Genomic DNA, 23,292 nt, shown 5'->3' with positions numbered 1-23,292 from the left:
TAAGGTTAACCCTATGCTAAGTAAAGAGTTCAATAAATAGTATGAAGAAAAGAAACACTGTTCTTCAACAGTAGAGACAAGGGCTGTAAACAATCATCAAATCTCAGTTCTTTAAACACATTGCTTTTTAAAAATAGATTAGCGTGCTGGCGCCGCGGCTCACTAGGCTAATCCTCCGCCTTGCGGCACAAGCACACCAGGTTCTAGTCCCAGTTGGGGCGCCGGATTCTGTCCCGGTTGCCCCTCTTCCAGGCCAGCTCTCTGCTGTGGCCCGGGAGTGCAGTGGAGGATGACCCAAGTGCTTGGGCCCTGCACCCCATGGGAGACCAGGAGAAGCACCTGGCTCCTGGCATCGGATCAGCGCAGTGTGCCGGCCGCAGTGCGCCAGCCACGGCGGCCATTGGAGGGTGAACCAACGGCAAAAGGAAGACCTTTCTCTCTGTCTCTCTCTCTCACTGTCCACTCTGCCTGTTTAAAAAAAAAAAAAAAAAAGAAAAAATAGATTAGCAGGTGCTCAACAGCCACACATGGCAAGTGGCTCCGTACCAGACAGCACAGATAGACAACACTTCCATCATCACAGCAAATTCTACTGGACAGCACTGCTCTAAATGTATCAATGATGCCATTTAGCACACATGGTACTAGAAAAGATCAGAGTTAGTACTGATACTTAACACCTGGTATCTTTCAGGTACAGTGTTTTTTTTTTTTTTTTTTTTAGATTTTTATTTATTTACTTGACAGGTAGAATTACAGACAGTGTGAGAGAGAGAGAGACAGAAAGAAAGGTCCTCCACCCGTTGGTTCACTTCCCAAATGGCCGCAATGGCCGGAGCTATGCTGATCCTAAGCCAGGAGCCAGGAGCTTCTTCTGGGTCTCACGTGGGTACAGGGGCCCAAGGACTTGGGCCATCTTCTACTATTTTACCAGGCCACAGCAGAGAGCTGGATCAGAAGAGGATCAGCCGGGACTAGAACCGGCACCCATATGGGAATGCCAGCGCCACAGGCGGAGGATCAACCTAGTACGCCACGGCGCCGAGCCCAGGTACAGTGTTTTCAAACCTTCAGAAGCTACTACATCCTATTTTCATGCTTTTCATTCCATTCCTGGTTTGGGACTAGAACCTAATAAGATAAATGTACTCAAAAGAACCAACTGTATGACCTATAATAGCACCCTGCATGGTACAGATGATCTTGTGTTTGCTGCGGGTATTAGTCAATTTCCTTAATTTTTTTTTTCAAAATTTGTGGTTTCTGGGGACCAAAGTAAAACATTTTTATGTTCTAAGAATCAGGGTGCTTATATAAAACCTCAGGGACAGACTTGGTACGGCAGTTAAGACACTGCTTGGGGGTCTGGCACTGTGGTGCAGTGGGTTAATGCCCTGGCCTGCAGCACCAGCATCCCATATGGGCACTGGTTCAAGTCCTGGCTGCTCCACTTCTGATCCAGCTCTCTGCTATGACCTGGGAAAGCAGTAGAAGATGGCCCAAGTCCTTGGACCCCTGCACCCGCGTGGGAGACCTGGAAGAAGCTCCTGGCTCCTGGCTTCAGATCAGCTCAGCTCTGGCCCTGGACGTTGTGGCCATTTGGGGAGTGAACCAGCGAATGGAAGACCTCTCCCTCTTTCTGGCTCTACATCTCTCCGTAACTCTGTGTTTCAAATTAATAAAATAAATATTTTTGCTTTAAAAAAGGACGCTCTTAGTAGGCCACGTGACGTGTGTAGCGTGGTGCCTGGCCCACAGCGGCAGCAGCAAAGGCAGCACGCTCTGGGGCTTCTGCACCCTCCGCTCCCACACTCCACCACAGCTGACCTTTGCAGCAGTCAGCAGGTGGAGGGCACTGCAGAATGTTCTGGGCTCTGATGGTCAAGTTCAAATTCAGCGCTGGCTGGGAGAAGACAGCCCGAACAGAATGTCTTCTCACTTCTCCAGAGCCCCAAGCCCCACTCCCACTCCTGGCAGAATGCAAACAAACTTACTTTTCTCCCTCCTAGTCGCTAAGCCCTGCCCCCACCCCACAGAGTCAGGAGTTGATGCTGATCTGTTTTTTTTTTTTTAATTTTGCCTTCTTGAAGCATGTGCTGAGCTGTGGGATGGAGCAATTTGGCGATTAAAAAGGCCTAACTGGATCCCATATCAAAACACCCAAGTTCATCTGCTGGCTCTGATTCTGACCCAACTTGCTGCTAATGTGTGCTTGAGAGATAGCAGTTGACAGCTCAACTACCTGGGTCTGTGCCAACCACGTGGGAGACCTGAACGGAATTCTGGGCTCCTGGATTCAACCTGGCCCAGCCTTGGCTGTTTCAGGCATTTGGATGTGAACCAGCAGATGGAAAATATCTCTGCCTTTCAAATAAAATGGATATAAAGAATAAATAAAACCTCAGTTGCCTGATAAGAACTGCATCAAAGTCCATGGGAAGGGACCAGAAAGAATACTTGTGACCCTAATTCTGTTAAATTTGTCTTACACCACAGATATTGTATCCCTATTCCTGTTAAATTCTTTCCCTCACCCCTGACTATGGTCTCAATTCAGTAACTAGGAGAAAGGCATCAATGACTTCATTAGCTTTAAATATATAGAGACAGATTTACAGAAGATAAGCTCTAGCTATTCTAGTATCAACATCAAAGAGGTGTACTTACATTTAATTTTAACTATTCTGGAAAGAAAAGCAAAGCTCAAAGCAAATGACTAATAACAGAGATAAAGGTCAAGCTAAAAGCTACTGATCTCTTAGAAATGTCTCTTTAGGAGACTCTATTTAGGAGGGTAGATTCTGGGTTGCTGAACACATGGAGGTGCTGGGAGTGTGGCAGACCCAGAAAGGGCAATGAAACTCTGCACCCTTTCCCTGTCATGCATCTCATCTGGATATTCACCTGTATCCTTTACTATGAGGGGTCTTCAAAAAGTTCATAGAAAATGCATCATTATGAACAAATTATACGGCTTCAAAATTTTTTGCAACAAAATAAACAATCTTTTTTTAAAAAAGGTTATTTATTTGGAACTCAGAGCTACAGAGAGAGGGAAGAGACAGAGAGAGGTTTTCCATTCTCTGGTTCACTCCCCAGCCGGCCACAATGACTGAAGCTGAGGCTGAGCCCAGGCCAGGCTGAAACCAGGAGCCAGGAGCTTCTTTCCAGTCTGCCACATGGGTGGCAGGGGCCCAAGCAGTGGGCCATCCCCTGCTGCCTTCCCAGGCCATTAACAGGGAGCCAGATTGGAAGTGGAGCAGCCAGGACATGAACCAGCATGGCAGGTGGCTTTACTCGTGATGCCACAACACCTGCCCCAAAATTTTTCCACAAACTTTTTGAAGTCCCCTCCTTCTCAAGGAAATGTACCCTTTATTAAAACTGGTAAACATAAGTTTAAAAAAGGCACAAAGGAAACTATGAGAGTTGGTGAGGAAATGTGAAGGTGTAGGACAGAGGATACAAAGAAGTAGATATGTAGGATAGAGAACATGCCTAGAGATCTAATATACAGCATGAAGTCTATAGGTAATACAGTTGTACTGTACTTGAGATTTATGCTAAATGAGTAGGCTTAATGTTCTTGCCACCGAAACAAAGGAAAAAAGGTTAACTATGTGAGTTGACCAATGTATTAATTTGCTTTGCTTTAGCAACCTTCTTACTATCAATATGGATCTTACAACATCATTCTGTATACCAAGAAGCTACTCCAATCTCTGCTGCATTTTTCTTTAATTGAATATGCTCACTCAAAGCAAGTTGATGAATTGTACCTTTGACAATGCTAAACAGATAGCCTAAAGAGCAACTATCAAGATCAAGAATGAAGGTTAGACCTTTATGAATCCTAACTGCAACAAAGGAAAAATCCCCAAGTGGGAAAATGAACTGCTTGCATGCAAAACTTCTGATTAACAGAGAATGAAGAAATAATAGGAAGCACATATTAGAGGATCTATGTCAGTTAAATCTATGTCAGTTTTATTTTTCCCAAGTAAAACCGTAAGTTCGGCACAGAATTAACACCTAGGTTCAAATGAAAGACCTGTCTGATCTTAGACAAGTCCTTTAATCTCTCTATGCCTCATTGTTCTTAAGTGTAAACAAGGATCATTTGTAACTAGGAAAAAAGTGTTCTCTAAGATTGCCAAGTCCTAAGAGCAATTTCATCTTAATATCAGCCATTTAGTCTACATATACGATAACCAGGCTAATTTACCCTTCGCTTAAGGCCCACATAAAAACATTCTTATAAAAATGTACTTGTCTAACAACTTTTCCTCCCAAGTCTTAAATGGTTTTAGAAAAAAATTTTACTACAATATTGAAATGATCTTGTAATAGAGGGAATACATTTGCATATTAATTGATTTTTCTGAATATCAAAGAATCTTAATGGCAGAAAAGATCACTGAACATATAATACTGTATTTCATTGTTCCAAGATGCACATTCACACTTCAATACCTGTGAAATTGACATATTACAACTGATGACACTACACAACTATAACTGGAAGTGTTCTTCTTCAGCAACGCAAAAAATAGTAGTAAGTCTTTTGTAAATTTTATTTTTTATTTATTTGAAATGCAGAGAGAGAGAGAGAAGGAGAGGGAGATTGATGTTCTTACCTTCTGGTTCACTCAGCAAATGCCTGACAGCTGGGGCTGGCCAGGCTGAAACCAAGAGCCCAAAACTTCATCTAGGTCTCCCACATGGATAGTAAGGACCCAAGCACTTCAGCCATCATCTCCTGCCTGTCATCAGCGGGAAGCTAATGGTAGTATTAGCACTAGCAGGAAGGTGGATGGGAAGCAGACAGTGACTTGAACTCAGTTGCTCTGAAGTGGGATGCAGGCTTCTCAAGTAGCATCTTTTTTTTTTTTTTTTTTGACAGGCAGAGTGGACAGTGAGTGAGAGAGAGAGAGAGACAGAGAGAAAGGTATTCCTTTGCCGTTGGTTCACCCTCCAATGGCCGCCGCAGCCGGCGCGCTGAAGCCGGCGCACCGCGCTGATCCGAAGCCAGGAGCCAGGTGCTTCTCCTGGTCTCCCATGGGGTGCAGGGCCCAAGCACTTGGGCCATCCTCCACTGCACTCCCTGGCCACAGCAGAGAGCTGGCCTGGAAGAGGGGCGACCGGGACAGAATCCAGCGCCCCGACCAGGACTAGAACCCGGTGTGCCGGCGCCTCAAGGCGGAGGATTAGCCTAGTGAGCCGCGGCACCGGCCAGAAAAATGTATTTTTTAGTTTGAAGAAAAAGATGGATGGCTATGTGGACATTGAATTGCTTATTACTTATATAATCTGGAACTATTTAATGCTTCATGGAACATTTCTTTAGGATTAATATAAATCAGCCAGCTTTAATGTACTGTTTCAAACTGATCAAGATCAGCACATAAAATCATACTAATATCAATGTTACTGGATGCTGTAAACAATTTAAAATTTACTTTTTATGCTTTTATCAAATTAAGCTGCCTGGAATTTTATATGCATGTGAATGTCTTCCATGATAAGCTTTTGAATTATGTTTTTAAAGGTTTATTTTATTTACTTGAAAGGCAGAGTTAGAGAGAGAGAGAGAGATCAATCTTCCATTTGCTGGTTCACTTCCCAAATGCCTACAAAGGCCAGGGGTGGGTCACACTGAAGCCAGGGGCTTTACTCACTATGCCACAATGCCAGCCCCAAGCTCTTGAATTATTAAACAGGCTAGAAAAGTTATTTCAAATCAGTATATAGTATCTGGATAGTTTTCTTAATCTCTACTGTTCAATAGTAAATCTACAAAGAACTTGACATAAAATATATTTTTCTCTAAATGAAAATTAACAAAGTATGTTTTACTTATGTTTACTATTTCATGCGTTTTATCAGCTGAGGAGCTCAACTTAATACTCTAAGAACTTAAAAAAAAACAACTAAAAGTAGAGAGGTGGGCATTTGGCTCAGTGGTTAAGTCATCTCTCAGAAGGGCCACATCCCTTTTCAGAGCACCTGCTTCAAATCCTCGGCTTCTCATCCTGCTTCCTTGTTAAAGTACACCCTGCAAGGCAGCAGATTTGAGTACTTGAGTCCCTGCCACCTAGATGTGAGACCTGGATTGAAATCCCAGTTAATGGGTTCGGCCCAGCCCAGCCCTGATGGTTGCGGGCATTTGGGGAGTGAACTGGCAGAAAGCAGATCTGTCTTTCTGTCTCCCTCCCTGACTTTTGAATGAAATGAAGAAAAAAAGTAGAAAAGTCAACAAAGAGAAACCTAAAAGTACAAAACCGAAATAAAATGTCAGTGTTTCTACTGCTCCAAACTGCTCTTACAACTATGAAATACTTCTAAAAAATGAAAACAGTAAAGATAAACTCCCTCTATTTTGGGGCTCATCTTTGCTTTCCAAAGAAACAAGATTCTTTCAAAATCTCCAAATTTGTGGGTGCTGGGGGGGTGATGAGGGCGTTAAAGAAGACCAAAAAGATAAATCCATACCATGAACTATATAAAGCACATGCTCTGACTCTTGTCAAAGGCTGGCCAGCAGCTGCACTGATTAGAATTGAGTTCTGGTGTAAATCATCAGTCAATAAATTCTGTTGAGTAAAAATTCAAATTCTGTATTTAAAAAGTCTTTAATTCAGCCGGCGCCACAGCTCAATAGGCTAATCCTCCACCTTGCAGCACCGGCACACCGGGTTCTAGTCCCGGTCGGGGCACCAGATTCTGTCCTGGTTGCCCCTCTTCCAGGCCAGCTCTCTGCTGTGGCCCAGGAGTGCAGTGGAGGATGGCCCAAATGCTTGGGCCCTGCACCCCATGGGAGACCAGGAGGAAGCACCTGGCTCCTGGCTTCAAATCAGCGCGGTGCGCCAGCCGCAGCGTGCCAGCCGCGGTGGCCATTGGAGGGTGAACCAACGGCAAAGGAAGACCTTTCTCTCTGTCTCTCTCTCTCACTGTCCACTCTGCCTGTCAAAAAGGAAAAAAAAAAGTCTTTAATTCAAGCTGGTTCAAGTCTTGGCTGCTGCATTTCCGATTCTGCTCTCTGCTAATGTTTCTGGGAAAGCACTGGAAGATGGTCCAAGGGCTTGGGTCCCTGTCACCTACGTTGGAGACTATTCAGATAGAGTTCCATGCTCCTAGCTTTGGACTGGCCCAGACTTGGCTTTTGTAGCCATTTGGGGAGTGAACTAGCAGATGAGAGATTTCTCTCTGCCTCTTCCCGCCTCTCTCTCTGTGAACTGCCTTTCAAGCATATAAATACATCAATCTTAAAGAATGAAAACAGGAAAACTATAGTTTCTACAGTTTTAAAAAGGAGCATATTAAATATACTTACACAGTAGCTCTTCAGTCTGATAAAATCTACAGTCATAGGAATGGATCTATCACTATTTCTATTCAGGGCTTTAATATAATCCAGCAGGTCAGCAAAGAACTTATAGCCCCCCTTGAGCACACAGAGGGCTACAATGTGATGGCCTCCCATCTCCTTCATCACATCTCGAGCAAGCCTTTCAGTCCTACAGAAACAAAATCAGGAATTAAACACAAAGTTCCATGTGTTTAAACTATAACACACAGCTAGCTCATAAACACTAAACTCTAAACTTCACATCCTTTGTGCCCATGAAGTGTGTCCCTGCTTCATAAAATTAAATTAAAATTGTATGCCTTCAAAAACCAGGTATAGCATAATATCTATCATTAATTTTTTACATGCAAATAAAAATAAGATGTCATTTTCTCCTATTAGATTAGCAAATTCTGAATAATGTATCTTTGATAATAACTAACATAAGGAGAGATCATGAGGAAAAAGACACTCTCCAATATCACTGGGAGTAGAAAATGATACATCATTTTGAAGGATAAATTGGCAATGCCAAAATACTCAATGAACACTTTTCCTTTGACTTAGAATTTCCACACGGATAAAGATGAGCAAATGCCAAAACGTGTAGAACGTATAAATGATGTTACGGTAAAATCATAATATGGAATGCTATGTAACTTTTAACAGACAGCTCTAGATGTAATCATATTAAAAAAAATCCAATAAATGGCCAGCGCCATGGCTCAATAGGCTAATCCTCCACCTGTGGCGCCAGCACACCGGATTCTAGTCCCGGTTGCTCCTCTTCCCAGTCCAGCTCTCTACTGTGGCCTGGGAGTGCAGTGGAGGATGGCCCAGTTCCTTGGGCCCTGCACCAGCATGGGAGAGACCAGGAGAAGCACCTGGCTCCTGGCTTTGGATCAGCGCAGTGCACCGGCCGCAGCGCAGCGGCCATTGTGGGTTGAACCAATGGAAAAAAAGGAAGACCTTTCTCTCTGTCTCTCTCTCTCACTGTCCACTCTGCCTGTCAAAAATAAATAAATAAATAAATAAAAATTTAAAAAAAATTTAAAAAATCCAATGAATGTTAGAACTACAGGACAGTATGTACCCATGTGTTTAAATAGATATGTCTGTATCTATATTTGCATACAATATATGTGCATAGCCAGTGTCCAAGGAGGGAACACTTACAGGAAGCTGAGGAGAGCACTTTACTCCACATTATTCAGAATGTTTTACAACACAAACATGCTGGCATTGTAATTAGAAAAAAAAAAAAAACACAGACTAGCCAGACACACAAGGCACATATTCAAATATCAAGTATGGGTTTTCACTGTAATTCATCTGAGGGGAAATTTTCAAATTATATGTTTGTAATAGGCAAAATCTGACACTGCCTTCAGGGGATTTAGCCCCAGCTCATTACCCTGCTGTTTAGGACCAAGAAATCAAAGTCTACAGTTCATTCTTCCAACCTCCCTTCAATGCTTACTTTTTTCTACTCTTTACAGAGTTCCACTATACCTTGAGTTATACTGGGTAATTAATAAGAACCCCATCTCTTTTTCAATAAAGAGGACTTTACAAATAGAAGGCATCTATTACTTAACAATTTGGCCTAGTTTATGTTGAAATATCAATTATTCAGAACAGCTGCTAACACCTAAAATTAATAAAAGAAAAAAATATAAAACTTCAACTTAAAATATTACTAACCTGTCCATAATGAGTCCATGAGGAATAAACACCCTTTCCAAGTCCTCGACGTAATGATTAGGTATACAAAATAAATCTAGGTCATATCCCGGTTCATCATCACTAATCTGAAAAAGAAATAGTTGTTTCAATGAAGGCATTACAGGATACATTTGATTGGCTTTAAATGAAAAACAAAACAAAACAAAAATTTTAAGTCTACCAAAGGAAATTAAGGTATGAGATAATGTCAACTTTGTTAACTCTGTAGGTATTATAATGAATTAGTTATATAAGAAAACATGTCTTAGAGATGAATAGTCAAGAATACAGAAGTAAAAATCACGTGACATAGAATTTCCTTTATGTCAAAAAGAGAAAAAGAAAAATTTTAAATAGCTAAGAAAAATATGGCAAAACCTTGATAATATTTTAAATATGGGTGATAAGTATATGGGAGTTCATTATCCTATTCTCTCCACTGCTGAGTATGTCTGGAAATTAGTATAAAAATTTCAATACACTGTAGTCTATCACACTAAACAAGTAAATTGCTGTACCTCATCCAAATCCATCTCTATACTCAAATCCACCAGCAAAAGCTAATTGATCACTCAAAAAAATCAAACTCCTGGAAGTCTGAGATTATTACAATCAATTCATGAGACCTTAGTACACATTGCAAGACTGTGTTGGATTATAGCTTGGTTGTTTTGGTATGTCCAGTCCCTGATAATACTGTACACCTATACACATAGGAAAAGAAGAATACAGCAAAATCATAAAAGCTATAATATTTGGGAGGGGAGTTACACTGATTATATGCCAGTTTTTCTTCAATGAATATGTTACTTTTTAAAAAATTCAATGGTTTTTCTTATAAATTATCTTTGGCAGTGTGTTTTTATATGTACATAAAAGTATGAAGAAATTTTAAAAGATACACTAAATGAAAAGAAATACACAAACAAAAAACTGACAAAAAGATAAAGGAAAAGAAAAAATGGAAAGAAGGATAGGTAGGTGGGTATGGAAGAATATACAAATGATGGTAAGAACTGGGTACCTGCCACTTTCTACACTTTAATATTTCTTCATCGTCAGTGTAACTTTTATTAACTAATTTAAAATTCCCACTTACCATTATATTCAAGGTTTATTCAAAAATTAAGCTAGAAAGAATTATAATATTCTATATCAGATTATATTTAAGACTAAATAACTTTCAAGCCACATTAAAGAGGCTGATATAAGCTTTGGCTTTTAAAGCATAATTAAATCTTCAGGTATTAGTTAATACCTACTGAACATTTTTTTCAGTTAGCATGGTATTAGCTGCAAGTAGCCTAACTTTCTATGAATCTTTAAAACATGTATTTAAGATTTATATTGAATCCAATTAAATTTTGAAGCTTTTACTCCTCAGAGATTTAAAGTGGATATGTTGTCTCTCTTTCAGTCCTGAAAGCTCCATTTTGAGTTCTCAGATTATGGTTGAGTTTTATGCATTATCAGGTAGGGCAGGTAGTACTGTGCACTAACTACACTGGCCGCCTGTGCACGTGGGCTATGACACTTTGCAGGTCAATAGAGCAGGACATGGCCGTGTGCACTGGTCTTGGTGATGGAGGTGCTGTGCAGTGCTCAGCAGCAGCCCAGAATCAACACTGACTTTTTAAAAAAGCATTACTTTCATAAGAAGAAAAGCGTTCTATCCTAAGAAAAAAAGATTATGCCAGATCTTCTAAGATTAAGTGCTAATGCATCTGTTAAACATCCACATCATACTTATTTCAGAACACATTTACTACGAAAACAATGGAAACAGGACATCTGAGTCACCTACAGGAGCGTTCCAAGAATACCTTACAATGAGCAAGTACTGTTTCTACAAATTTTATAAATTGAAATTTAATTCAAGTTTTGGGAAAAGGTAGACCTTGCTATATCTTATAACATGAAACATAAACATTAATGTTGGCTCATCAGAATATCTTTCTTATCATCAAACAAAAATGAAAATGCACTCTTAAAAATCAAGAAAATTCAGGGTGCCAAAAATGACTTCCCTAAAGCTTACTCACCCCTTCCTTCCAGTTACTCATTGTCTCTGCCACAAGCACAAACCAGGACCCACCCAGGACTCTGAAATGCACACTTGCAAAGACTACTGCATTTGTCAAAATGGCTCACGGCCTGCCTACAGGTTCTTCAGGCAGCCTCAGAACTTAAGAGTCTTGTTTGTTTCTATCAAAGCCAGTGTGAATTCTGCCCAGAGTTCATCCTGGACGCTAAGAATCGTCTAGAATTCCTATTTTGGAGTACATCCCTACTTACCCGTTTGTATTCTTGGACTCTAGTTCTGTCAACATACCAAATTAACACTGAATACAAAAAATTTGATTTCCAGCAGAACTAGATTTATATGTCACATTTAATGTCAAAGAGTTTCTCTTTTTAAATTGAATCCTAGGTTTTATTTTGGGTTTTTGGGGAAAATTTATGGTTTGCTATTTGAAGCATAAAAAGCATGTAAACACAATTTCTTCCCAAAAGGCAAAAACAAAAATTCATAAAAATTTTATCAAGTATTTGACACGAATTCACAAGTTTGTTATAATTCATTATACATAAATGAAATGGATTTTATCTGGGTCCCAACTTAAGAAATATATTACTAATTACAGATGGATAGTTGTCAGAACTGGGCATGGAGTACATGTGGATTCATAATGCTGTCGTCTACTTATGGATGTTCAAAATGCATCAAAATTCAAAGTTAAATAAGAAGACATTCATTAAAATAGTGAAAAGGCTTGGCGCCGGCACTGTGGCGCAGCAGGTTAAAGCCCTGGCCTGAAGTGCCAGGATCCCATATGGGCGCCGGTTCTAGTCACAGCTGCTCTTCTTCAGATCCAGCTCTCTGCTATGGCCAGGGATTGCAGTAGAAGATGGCCCAAGTCCTTGGGCTCCTGCACCCACGTGGGAGACCCGGAGGAAGCTACTGGCTCCTGGCTCCTGGCTTCCGATCAGTGCAGTTCCAGCCGTTGCAGCCAATTAGGGAGTGAACCAGTGGATGGAAGACCTCTCTCTGTCTCTACCTCTCTGTAACTCTTTCAAATAAAAAAAATTTTTTTTAAATAGTGAAAAGGCACCAACATCAACTTTCCTGAATTTTATATCTAACAAAAAGTCAAGCCCTCCTAATTCATATTTAGTGATCACATATTAGAATGCTGGGGTAGGTGCTATGGCACAGCACAGGTTAGGGTCCCCCTTGGGATACCCACATCACATATCAGAGTCCCATTTCAAGTTCCAAGTATTCCACTCCCAATCTAGTTTCCTGCTAATGCAGATGATGGCTCAAATGTTTTGGGCCCTGCCATCCACATGGGAAACACAGATGGAGATCTGGGCTTCTGGCTTCAGCCTGACTCAGCCCTGATTATTACAAATATTTGGGGAGTACATGGAAGATATCTATTTCTCTCTCTTTCCCTTTCAAGTACATGAAAATAAATAAATAAACATTAAAATGTTAGAATACCAATTTTAAAAAGGTAAGGACACCATTCAGAATCTGTATTCTTATTACTACTACTCAGATAGTTCTTGGAACTTACCATGTTGTATGGCATGTACTAGAGAGAATTAGATAAAGTTGACAGAACCACCCTCATTGAGCTCACGGTATAGCAGATGGCATGTATATAAACTGCCATAAAAAATACAGGTAAAGTGGTATGGTAGTGTTAAGAAAGAACACAAACTCTGACTCAGAAGCCTCACTTGCACCTGGACCATAAAGCAGATAAAATTCAATAAACAGGAACTTCAGTTGTAATCATTCCGAACAGGTTGAATACCTCTGAGTTACTTAAATTTACTAGTTTAGAAATCTTACTATATCTACTCAGAGCTCTAGAACACAGATCTCAAATTCGAACCTTTATACTTATCAACAAAAAAAGTATGCAGATACTTTTCTACCTTTTGTCTCAAATCAAAATCAATACTTTTGCAATCATAAATTACTGAAATGGGATCAGCATTGTGGAGCAGCAGCGTAAGCTGCCACTCGCAACACTGGCATCCCATATCAGAGTGTTGGAACTCTTCTCATCCAGCTTCCTGCTACTGTGCTTAGCAAACAGTGGAAGATGGCCCAGTGCGTGGGCCCCTGCCACCCATGTGAGAGATCAGAATGGAGTTCCAGGCTCCTGGCTTCAGCCTGGCCCAGCCCTAGGAGTGAACCAGCCCTCAGGAGTGAACCAGCAGATGGAAGACCTCTGTCTCTCCCTCCCTCTTTCTCTATGGCTGTGCCTTTCAAATAAATTAATAAATGAATCATTTAAGTAATTTTACTTTCCAGTAAAACTGGCTTTGCAAATTCTGAATAATTATGTGTATCACATCTGTAATAATGGCTTTCATATATAAAAAAACTGTGGTTGACACATATTTCTAATTACAAAGGTATATTATCTAAAATCACAGTAAGCAAGGAAATTAATCTGAGCTAAAACAACACTTGCAACATCAATACATCACCTGTGACTAGGACTGCTTCAGTCCCAACAAGACTAAATAGAAATGAGTCATAAAAACAGCTGTGAATAAAGATATACAACAGATTTTAAAAAAGGTATTTGATCTCATTCCCAGTAACAAACATTTGCAGGCTTTGAGAATGGGCAGAAATCACTAGGTGATATACTTTTTATCTTTTATATTCAGATGCAGTAAATTGTCAAAAAACATCAAAGTAGATAATATGCCACCCCCTTGGGATAATTTGTGATAACTCAGGATATCATAAAAGCAAAATGACGAATTATTGATGAAGATATTCCTAAATATGAAAACATGCCAGTATTACGTGCATCTTCCTATTTTGTATCAGTCTCAGAAGTACATATAAAGCTTGCTTGCTTCCTTTTCTAAGAGTTAAAGCTATTACAAGAATTAAAACAGGGGCTGGCACTGTAGCGCAGAGGGTTAACGCCCCAGCCTGAAGCGCCAGCATCCCATATGGGTGCCAGTTCCAGACCTGGCTGCTCCACTTCCAATCCAGCTCTCTGCTATGGCCTGGGAAAGCAGTAGAAGATGGCCCAAGTCCTTGGGCCCCTGCACCCACGTGGGAGACCCAGAAGAAGCTCCTGGCTCCTGGCTTTGGATCACTGCAGCTCTGGCCGTTGCGGCCAATTAGGGAGTGAAACATCAGATGGAAGACCTCTCTCTCTGCCTCTCCTCTCTCTGTGTAACTCTGACTTTCAAATAAATAAATTAATTAAAAAAAAAGAATTAAAACAAGCATTCTCGACTACTCAACACAGGGATAAATTTATCACCCATTCTAGGCAAATGGGCACGTAATGCTATATGTGCAAGGATGTCAATTCACCCAACACTACCATCTTTCCTCTATTATCGTGTACAGTGGAATAACAGGCATGTTTACTTTGGACAGAAAAAAATTGTATCAGAAGCATAACACTGAATAGCTCCATGGTAATTTGAAGCATTTGTCTGAATTCTTATTATTTTTGCAAATTATTATTGTAAATGTTATTAATCTGGTAGCCACTGGGAGGAAATTAAGAATTGAGTGTCAATATTGATGCTAATGGTGGTGACTTACACTTTTACAGCACATAAATCTTACTGAATCCACACAATATAAAATTACAGAAAATGTACACTAGCACACTTTAGCATCTCTTTACTACCAGGGCGAGTAATAACATGGTCCAGTTACTGCCTAAGGAACTCCAGAAAACTGACAGAAAACTCCAAGACACCTCTTTCTATGCTGATCTCCTTGGTCCTTTTCCTACTTTTCACAATACCCAGAAACAAACAATGATCAGAAAACAAATAGGATGAGTCTTTAGTATGTCTGCCACAGTACTTCACACAGAAAGCAAAAACAAAACAAAACCAAAAACTGCAAACTGAATCGCTCCATTTCTTAGTGGTTACAAGAATAATTTTGGTCTATACCTACAGACTATCAGTTTAAACTGTTGATATCAATGATATGGGCATGAACCCCCCAAAAATGCATCATTTTGTCAATTCTGTAAAAAATATTGGTGGGCTAAGATTTAAGTTCTATTAGTACAGGATTACATGTCCAGCACTACCATCCTGATATTTAGAAGACATTATACCCACATAAAGAACGTCTGATGTTTCACATTAACTGCAAAAATCCAGAAGCTTTTTCTTAGTTCAAATGAGTCCATGTTTACTCTGGCAGTTTCAAATGATAGTTACAAAGCAGCATGAGTTTTATCAGGCAGATCTAGGGGTCAATTTCATCTATGTGCTCATGGGCAAGTTAAAATTACTTCACCTAACTGCCTCCAAGGTCGTACTAGGTTTATCTACCTAATAGGGTACCGGTTAAGCAACTTTAGGGCATTTACATTAGATAATCTCTGCAAAAATATTTATCTCGATGCCTAAGACATAGGAAATATCTGATAAACATCTACTACTGTCACTACTAACTTCAAAATTTAGAAGCAGTTAGGAGCAGAATCTGGGGGCAGATAAATTAGGTTCAAATCCTAGCATTGTGGGAAGATCATGGGCAATTTACTTAACCTTTGAGTTGTACACTTTTTCAAAAAAGATCAAGTCAGTTAATGCATGTGAAGAGCTTACAACAGTAATTAGCACAAAGTAAGCACTTTTTAGGTGTTATTGCTAACACTTTAGGTGGAAGAAAAAAATTTTTAAAGGAACAGGAACTTGCTAACTAAAATCATAATATATTTATGTTGAAAGAAAACTGCCAGGGCCAACGCTGTGGCATAGTAGGTAATGCCACTGCCTGCAGTGCCAGCATCCCATACAGGTGCTGGTTCAAGTCCCGGCTGCTCCACTTCCAATACGGCTCTCTGCTATGGCCTGGGAAAGCAGTAGAACATGCGTGGGAGACCCGGAAGAAGTTCCTGACTCCTGGCTTTGGATCAGCACAGCTCCAGCCGATGTGACCATCTGGGGAGTGAACCAGCGGATGGAAGATCTCGCTCTCTCTGCCTCTCCTCTCTCTGTGTAACTCTGACTTTCAAATAAATAAATAAATCTTTAAAAAAAAATATTGTTGTCGGCCGGCGCCGTGGCTCACTTGGCTAATCCTCCGCCTGCGGCACTGGCACCCTGGGTTCTAGTCCCAGTTGGAGCGCCAGATTCTGTCCCGGTTGCTCCTCTTCCAGTCCAGCTCTCTGCTGTGGCCTGGGAGGGCAGTGGAGGATGGCCCAAGTCCTTGGGCCCTGCACCCGCATGGGAGACCAGGAGAGGCACCTGGCTCCTGGCTTCGGATAGGCACAGCACACCGGCCGTGGCGGCCATTTGGGGGAGTGAACCAACAGAAAAAGGAAGACCTTTCTCTCTGCCTCTCTTTCTCACTAACTCTGCCTGCCAAAAGAAGAAAAAGAAAAAAAAATACTGTTGTCAAAAAACAAGAAAACTGCCAGTGCTAGCAATAATAATTACTTCACTGTATAATGGGACAGGCATCATATCCCAAAGCTAAAAGCATCTATCTAACTGCCTAATGCAACAGCCATTAGCATTTTTGAGTACCTACTTTTAGTAAACCATTTAAATGCACAGGCTCTTTAGAGAGATTTAGGTTTGAGTCAGAGATCTTTCTCTTACTGAGTGACCTAGCATATGTCTGTAACCCCTCTGAGGCATCAAAGATATAAAATGATGATATAAAATGGTAATAATCAGAGCGCTGTTAGAGCTGTCACAGTGATAGCCATCATTACTATTCCCAAGAAGGGGCCATGCAAGGGTTGTTTACTCACATAAACTGTTCATAATCCTTTCAGTAACACCCCAAAGTAGCCAGCACCTCAGATGTACCTAAGAAAATTCAAGCCTGGAGAGGTGAAGTCAGTTGCCCAAGGCCACAGAGCTAGTAAATATCCCCAAAGCCACAACGCCTTAAGCCTGACTCCACCTTAAGCCACAACCCCTAACATGAAATGCAATCCTGTCTTTCTTAGGGCTCAAGAGGTTAATTATTTAATTTATTCATTCTACACACCACTGCTGAAAACTTCCTACAAGTCAGACACTTGCGATGGGGCTGGAGTTAACACCGGTGACTCCTGCCCTAGCAAAGTTTTCCTGAGAGAGGCCATCAACACGTAATCAGGCGAGTGCTAAGACAATAAGCATAATAAAGCGGACTGAGGCGTTGAACTGGCAGGGGGCGGGACGTTTTTAGCAAGCAAGGATCAGAGAGGTTGGGGAGTAGGAACAACAGCTTGGCTAGCGCCAGAAACAGAACCAATGAGGGTGGAGATAAGACACCAAGGCTGCTGGTGGGAGGAACGTCCTTGAAGGTAAGGACCACATTCGCCAATTTTTCTTGTCCGCAGTGTCGGAACGCACGGGACAGGGATCCAATCTTATCTCAGTTCAAGGCCCAGCTACCTCGGGCCGTGGGAAACTGACCTGCCTTTTTCACCCGTGTCCTCGCGGGTGAAACAGGCCTGGTTGCCGCTGCGGGAGCTGCGGTGAGGACTCAAGAAGGGACTGCGCATTCCCACAAACATGAATTATAGCATCTGCAGAAGTCCATGCAAAGCCCAGTGCCCACATGCTGGCCCAATAGGCCAGCACGCAGAGGTGCCCTGAGGACCTCGGCACCAGCTCCAAACTTCCAGAGGAGGGCCTCTCAGAGGACGGCCCCCACACCCGCACCCCGCGCCGGCACTGCCCAATCGGCCCCTCCCCACGGCACGCTCGCGGGCGGCACATGTCAACCACAACGCCATTTCCACCTTCCCTACCCACACGCAGCCCTCTCGGCCAGGGCTCTCCCCAGGCGGGACCCACCCCGAACCCCGCGCCATTCCTTCTTCCCTGTCGCTCTCGGGTGACATAAAGCCCAACGGGAAAACCTGTGAGCGCCCCCGCCCCCGGGGTTCCCCGGGCCACCCTGGCCCCAGAGCGCACCGCGGGCCCCGCGCCCCAGGGCCCAGCCGCCGCCGCCGCTGCCCTGCCGCCGGCCGCGTGGGCCAGGGCCTGGAGGGGCTAGCGAGCCAAGCTACTCACCACAACGCTGGGGCTGCGAGTCGCCATAACGGGGCCGGCCGGCGAGCGGGCTGACGGGCGGCGGGCAGAGGAGGAGGAAGCCGGCAGCGGAGCAGAGGAGGAGGCGGAGGCGCAGTAGGAGGCGGCGCCGCGCGGGAAAGCCGAGAGGCTCGCTCGGGCTCTCTTCGCGGCTGCAGCAGCCGTTCAGCGCCGAGAGCAGGCCCCGCCCTCGCCCCGCCTCCGTCGGCGCCGCCCGCGCGCTCGCCGGCGTGCGTCCGCCGCGGTTACAGGTTTCCACGCTCGCGAGGTGACCGTGGGAATTTTCTTCCGGAAGAAACGGAGACCACCTGCGCAGTTTATCCGTCTGCCTCAGTCTCCCGTGCAGACGAGTCCCCAAATTCCCAAACCGACCACCGCCGGCGTTTCCTCCTAGTGGCCCTAAACTGCGTGCCAGCTCTTCGGGTTCCATCACCACGTGGCTCCCTGAAACAGACGTCCCCTTCCAGAGACCTTGCGCTACAGTGCGGCTTCCATTTTTTTCCCGGACCGACTGTGGCCCATTTCTTTAAAAAGCCCTTAACTGGTTGTAAGGCTTGAGACCTACAGCCTCAAAGTCAGCCAGATCAGGGTAAGAATCCGAAAGGAACGCTTACGTGCTGTGTAACCTTGTGCAAATCAGACTCCAAGCCTCTTTTTACCTGAGTAAAATGACTGTATTGACAGTATATTAACAGGATCATTCTGAGGATTCAAGGAGTGTGTATGTGTGTGTGTGAGAGAGAGAGAGAGAGAGAGAGATTTTCAGTACTTAGGACAGTAAAACAATCGGTAAATGGGAACTGTTGCTATTACTGATCTTTATGTCTCCGCAATCTCCTCTATGGTACTGGGGAAAAACTCTACTTATTCTCTACTTACTCTCTAAATAATTGGTCAAGTCAACAAGCAACAGTTGTTCCAGCTATGCTAGTCCTAATGTACTCCTCTGTATAGCTCCAGCATCCACTACAGCACCCAGTGCCCAGTCAGTGGGCTCCCTCTTAATGAAGGATACTGGGGGACACGCGGGGTATATTGTGGTAGGACATCTGTGAAACTGGGAAGTCGTTGCACATGTCTGAACCTCGGTCTCCTCATGTACAAGATAAGAATAATAATTCCTCCTGTAATGGAGTGATCATAAGCAGATAGCTAGAAATGAACAGAGCACCAAATGTCTCAGAGAGTCCCGAGGCTTTTCCATATCCTACCAACTCAAAAACCCCTGGGTTTGGGGGCCGACGTTTTGGCACAGTGGGCTAAGCTGCCAACTGCAATGCCAGGGTGTTGGTTCAAGTCCTGGATGCTCTGCTTTCCATCTAGCTTCCTGCTAATGCACCTGGGAAGGCAAGGTGCATTTGGGCCCCTCCCACCCATGTGAGAGAGCAGGATGGAGTTCCTGGCTCCCGGCTTGGGCCTGGCCCAGATCTGGCTGATGTGGCCATTTGAGGAGTGAGCTGTATTTTCTCCTTTTCTCTCTTTCTCTTGCTCTCTCAAATAAATAAATAGAAAAACACCCATCAGGTTGGCAAATGCCCCAGGAAAGGCAGCCTCTTTGATAGCATCATTGTGGGTGCCATTGTGACCACCTGGAAAATCGCTGTGACAAATTGGAAAGCTCCCCCAGTTATATGATAGAAATAAAGGAAAAACCTTCTCAAACCCTCAAGGCAGTTGCTCTTCCCAAAGCTGTCCATTCTCTGAATCTTGAGAGTGTACTTACGCATACAATTGAGCTTGCTTGCTCAGGTCAACTGTGACGCGTCCTAGAATTCTTATCTGCAATGGCATCAAGAACCTGGATGTATTACCCACTAACAGCTTTCTTGGAGAGCCAGCCAGGAGCAGGAGAGTTGGTAAGTGATAGCTTCTCACCCTCTTTGTGTTGGAGAGGCTGCTGTGCTGGGCACCTTAAAGTCTGTAGCCTTTCTATCTTCTCACAAGCCATACTCACTCCAGACTGGGTACCATGGCTCTCCCATTCTCGGGATGACCAGGGGCTCTCTCTGCATCATGCAGATGCAAGTGGTCCCAATTGCAACCTGATGGCTGTCTCAAAAGAGCAGGCAGGATTTACAATCAGTGCCGTGTAGTAGGCTAACCAAAGAGGTTTTTTTTTGTTTAAACAGATTTCATGTATTTCATATATACAGATTTAGGAGCATAGTGATGCTTCCCAACTTTACCCTCCCCCTTCTCCCTTCCCCCCTCCCATCCTTCCTCCTCCTTCCTCTCTTATTCCCTTACCTTTTACAATGATCTACTTTCAGTTTACTTTATTAGAGGCTTACTTTCATCTTCCCTTTATGATGCTATCGTGTCTAGCATCTGTTTTCTGCCAACAAAGGTTCATTATGAGAATCATAAGTCATTTAATTAAAGCACCTAGCACACAGAGTACTTGCCAATTAAATAGTAGCTGTTATAATTTCAGCATGTATGACTGTGTGAAGTGAACATTTGTAAGTTTCTTTGTCTTATCTATCAATCATGGATAGGCAACAGGCTAAAATGGAAAAGGCACTTGTGCACTTTGGACTGAAAAAGATCTGAGTTCAAATCCTAAATTCAAAACCAAGTAGCATTATGACTTTGGTAAGATTTTGATCTCTCTGTATCTCAGTTAGCTTATATGTCAAATAATTTCTCACAAGTGCTGGTGAATGTTAAACAAAATAATGCATGCAAAAGTGCCTAGGATAGTGCTTGGAGTAATACATAATACCAATGCTATGTGTGCCATAATTTTACCTTAAACAGTTCTCTGGTATACTTGTCCTTCTAGCCTGAAAGACTTCTCATCCATCCTCTTGTTGTTAAGTGTTTGGGCAGTTTCCAGGTTTGAGGCTATTACATATAGCACTGTTATGAACGTTTTAAATATTTCCTTTGGTGAATGTATGAAGACATATTTCATAAAGACTTTGAAATTCATGTTAGCGCTTTTTCATTGTTTGCTCCTTTAACAAACATTGTGCTCTACCTGGAAGCTAATTCAGAAAATATCTTATTATATATTCAGTCCCTGACACCTGTAGACTCAGCTACCCATGTTTGTTTCTAAATTAAGTATTCAAGCTAATTTCTAAATTAAGTATCCATCCATACTACTTTGTGGTAGTTTCTTCTTAGAACCATTAAGATACTAATTACTTATTACCAATACTTTAGTATTTGTGTGCTGCTAATCTGATTACAAAATGATTCTATGTGTAACATCTTCTACCTAAGGCTCAATGGGTTATTTTCAAATACTAGGTTATTACTCATGAAAAATTAGCAGGTCCCAGTAGCTCAGCAGCCGGGAGATGTGGGAGTGGCCAAGCAGCCCAACTTCGTGAAGGCTCTTGGGCCACTGGCAACTGGCACGTGCCCTCCTCACTGCCAAGATGCCTGAGAGGAGGTCAGCTCTGTCGAAGCGCCAGTAGCGAAGGAAGAACCTAAGAGGAGAAGTTGTTGGCAGAACTCGCTCCTGCAAAAGTGGAAACGAAGCCAAAAAAGGAAGTAGGGAAGCATAAGTCATCAGACAAAAAAGTGCAAACCATAGGAAAAACAGACCAAGGTGGCTAACCAAGAAACTAAAGATTTTCCACAGAAACTGGAGAAACTAAAATTGAGGGGAGTCCATCCTCTGAGGAAGCAGAAGAGAAAGAAGCCAAGTCTGATTAATATCACACATGTCTTATCAGTGGTCCATGTCCCCCTTCTTGTACAATTCTGATGAGTATTTTTACCAATTATTTTATAAATCAAATATTTTTCGTAGCTCTAGAAACTTTTTTTAAAGATTTACATTATTTAATTAAAATGCAGAGTTAGGGAGAGCAAGAGATCTTCCATTCACTGGTTCACTGCACAAATAGCCTCAACAGTCAAGGCTGGGCCATGCCGAAACCGGGAGCCTGGAACGCTATCCAGGTCTCCCACGTGGGTGCAGGGACCCTAAGCACTTAGGCCATCTTCCACTGCTTTCCCAGGCAGTCTAGCAGGAAGCTGCAGTGGGAAGTAGAGCAGCTGGAACTGGAACCGGCGCTCATATGGGATGCCAGCATAGCAGGATGTAACTTAACCTGCTACCCCACAAAGCCAGACTCTAGAAACATTTTTAAGGAGGGAATCCCACTTCATGTCATTTTTAAGTGTAAGTTATTTTTTAAGACATGAAATGTTTTTCTTGTTGTCTGTTTTTTGTACAACCAGAAAATAGTGGGATGTTGAATTATGGGAGGTTTTGACTTTCTTGGATGTCAGCTTAACATTCCATGGGCTGGTGGAAGGGGAGGTTATACTCTACAATACAATGCATACTAAATGGTAATTTGGGTCACCAAACATTTTCAATTACTTCTACTCCCGTGTTGTTTAGGAAAATTGTTTCCTAGAAACCATCCTTGTTGCCCTGTCAGAACCTTGTAGACTCCATAACATCTTTGGTTGTGGTTATCCAGTTTTTATAACAATTTTGTTAATGTACTGTCAAAATTGAAAATTTGAGTATGCAGTATATGTGATATTACATTGTGAATCGGTGGGATTTATGTAACAGCTTCTCAACATTTGAAGATCCTGGTACATGATATCCATTGATTAAGTCCCAAGTTTTCAATTCTGCAAATATTTCAAAGACATCATACTTATTTCAAAGTTCTAAGTTTATCTGTGTCCTATATATAGAGATGGTGGGACATATGGGTTTAAATATTTTGCCTCCAAATTTGAAACTGGAAAGTCACTGGAATAACTTTAAAAACAATGATGGCCGGCGCCGCGGCTCAATAGGCTAATCCTCCGCCTAGCGGCGCCGGCACACCAGGTTCTAGTCCCGGTCGGGGTGCTGGATTCTGTCCTGCTTGCCCCTCTTCCAGGCCAGATCTCTGCTGTGGCCCAGGACTGTAGTGGAGGATGGCCCAAGTGCTTGGGCCCTGCACCCCATGGGAGACCAGGATAAGCACCTGGCTCCTGCCATTGGATCAGCACAGTGCGCCAGCCACGGCGGCCATTGGAGGGTGAACCAACGGCAAAGGAAGACCTTACTCTCTGTCTCTCTCTCTCACTGTCCACTCTGCCTGTCAAAAATAAATAAATAAATAAAGTCTAATAAATAAGGACCAGAACTCTGCCCAGAAATTTGGATTTGCTCAATATCAAGCTCTTCT

The 23,292-nt window shown here is 42.6% G+C and overlaps 1 protein-coding gene across 1 annotated transcript in view; it reads right to left on the bottom strand.

Annotated features, from left to right (window-relative positions):
• The window catches only part of HPRT1 (hypoxanthine phosphoribosyltransferase 1), a 43,401-nt gene extending 25,102 nt beyond the window's left edge, over nucleotides 1-18,299 (bottom strand). Inside the window, exons 1-3 of the mRNA NM_001105671.1 lie at nucleotides 18,119-18,299; nucleotides 9,053-9,159; nucleotides 7,334-7,517 (exon numbers count right to left, since the gene is read on the bottom strand). Coding sequence (NP_001099141.1) covers nucleotides 7,334-7,517; nucleotides 9,053-9,159; nucleotides 18,119-18,145 — 318 coding nt within the window. The 5' untranslated portion in view covers nucleotides 18,146-18,299. The remainder of the gene's footprint in view (nucleotides 1-7,333; nucleotides 7,518-9,052; nucleotides 9,160-18,118) is intronic.
• Nucleotides 18,300-23,292: the final 4,993 nt, after the last annotated feature.

This window comes from Oryctolagus cuniculus, chromosome X, assembly GCF_051225735.1.
Source record: "Oryctolagus cuniculus isolate XC-2025 breed Fujian yellow rabbit chromosome X, ASM5122573v1, whole genome shotgun sequence".
Taxonomy (NCBI): Eukaryota; Metazoa; Chordata; class Mammalia; order Lagomorpha; family Leporidae; genus Oryctolagus; species Oryctolagus cuniculus.
Note: the sequence above shows the minus strand (reverse complement) of the source record. Positions and strands in the feature narration are given on the sequence as shown.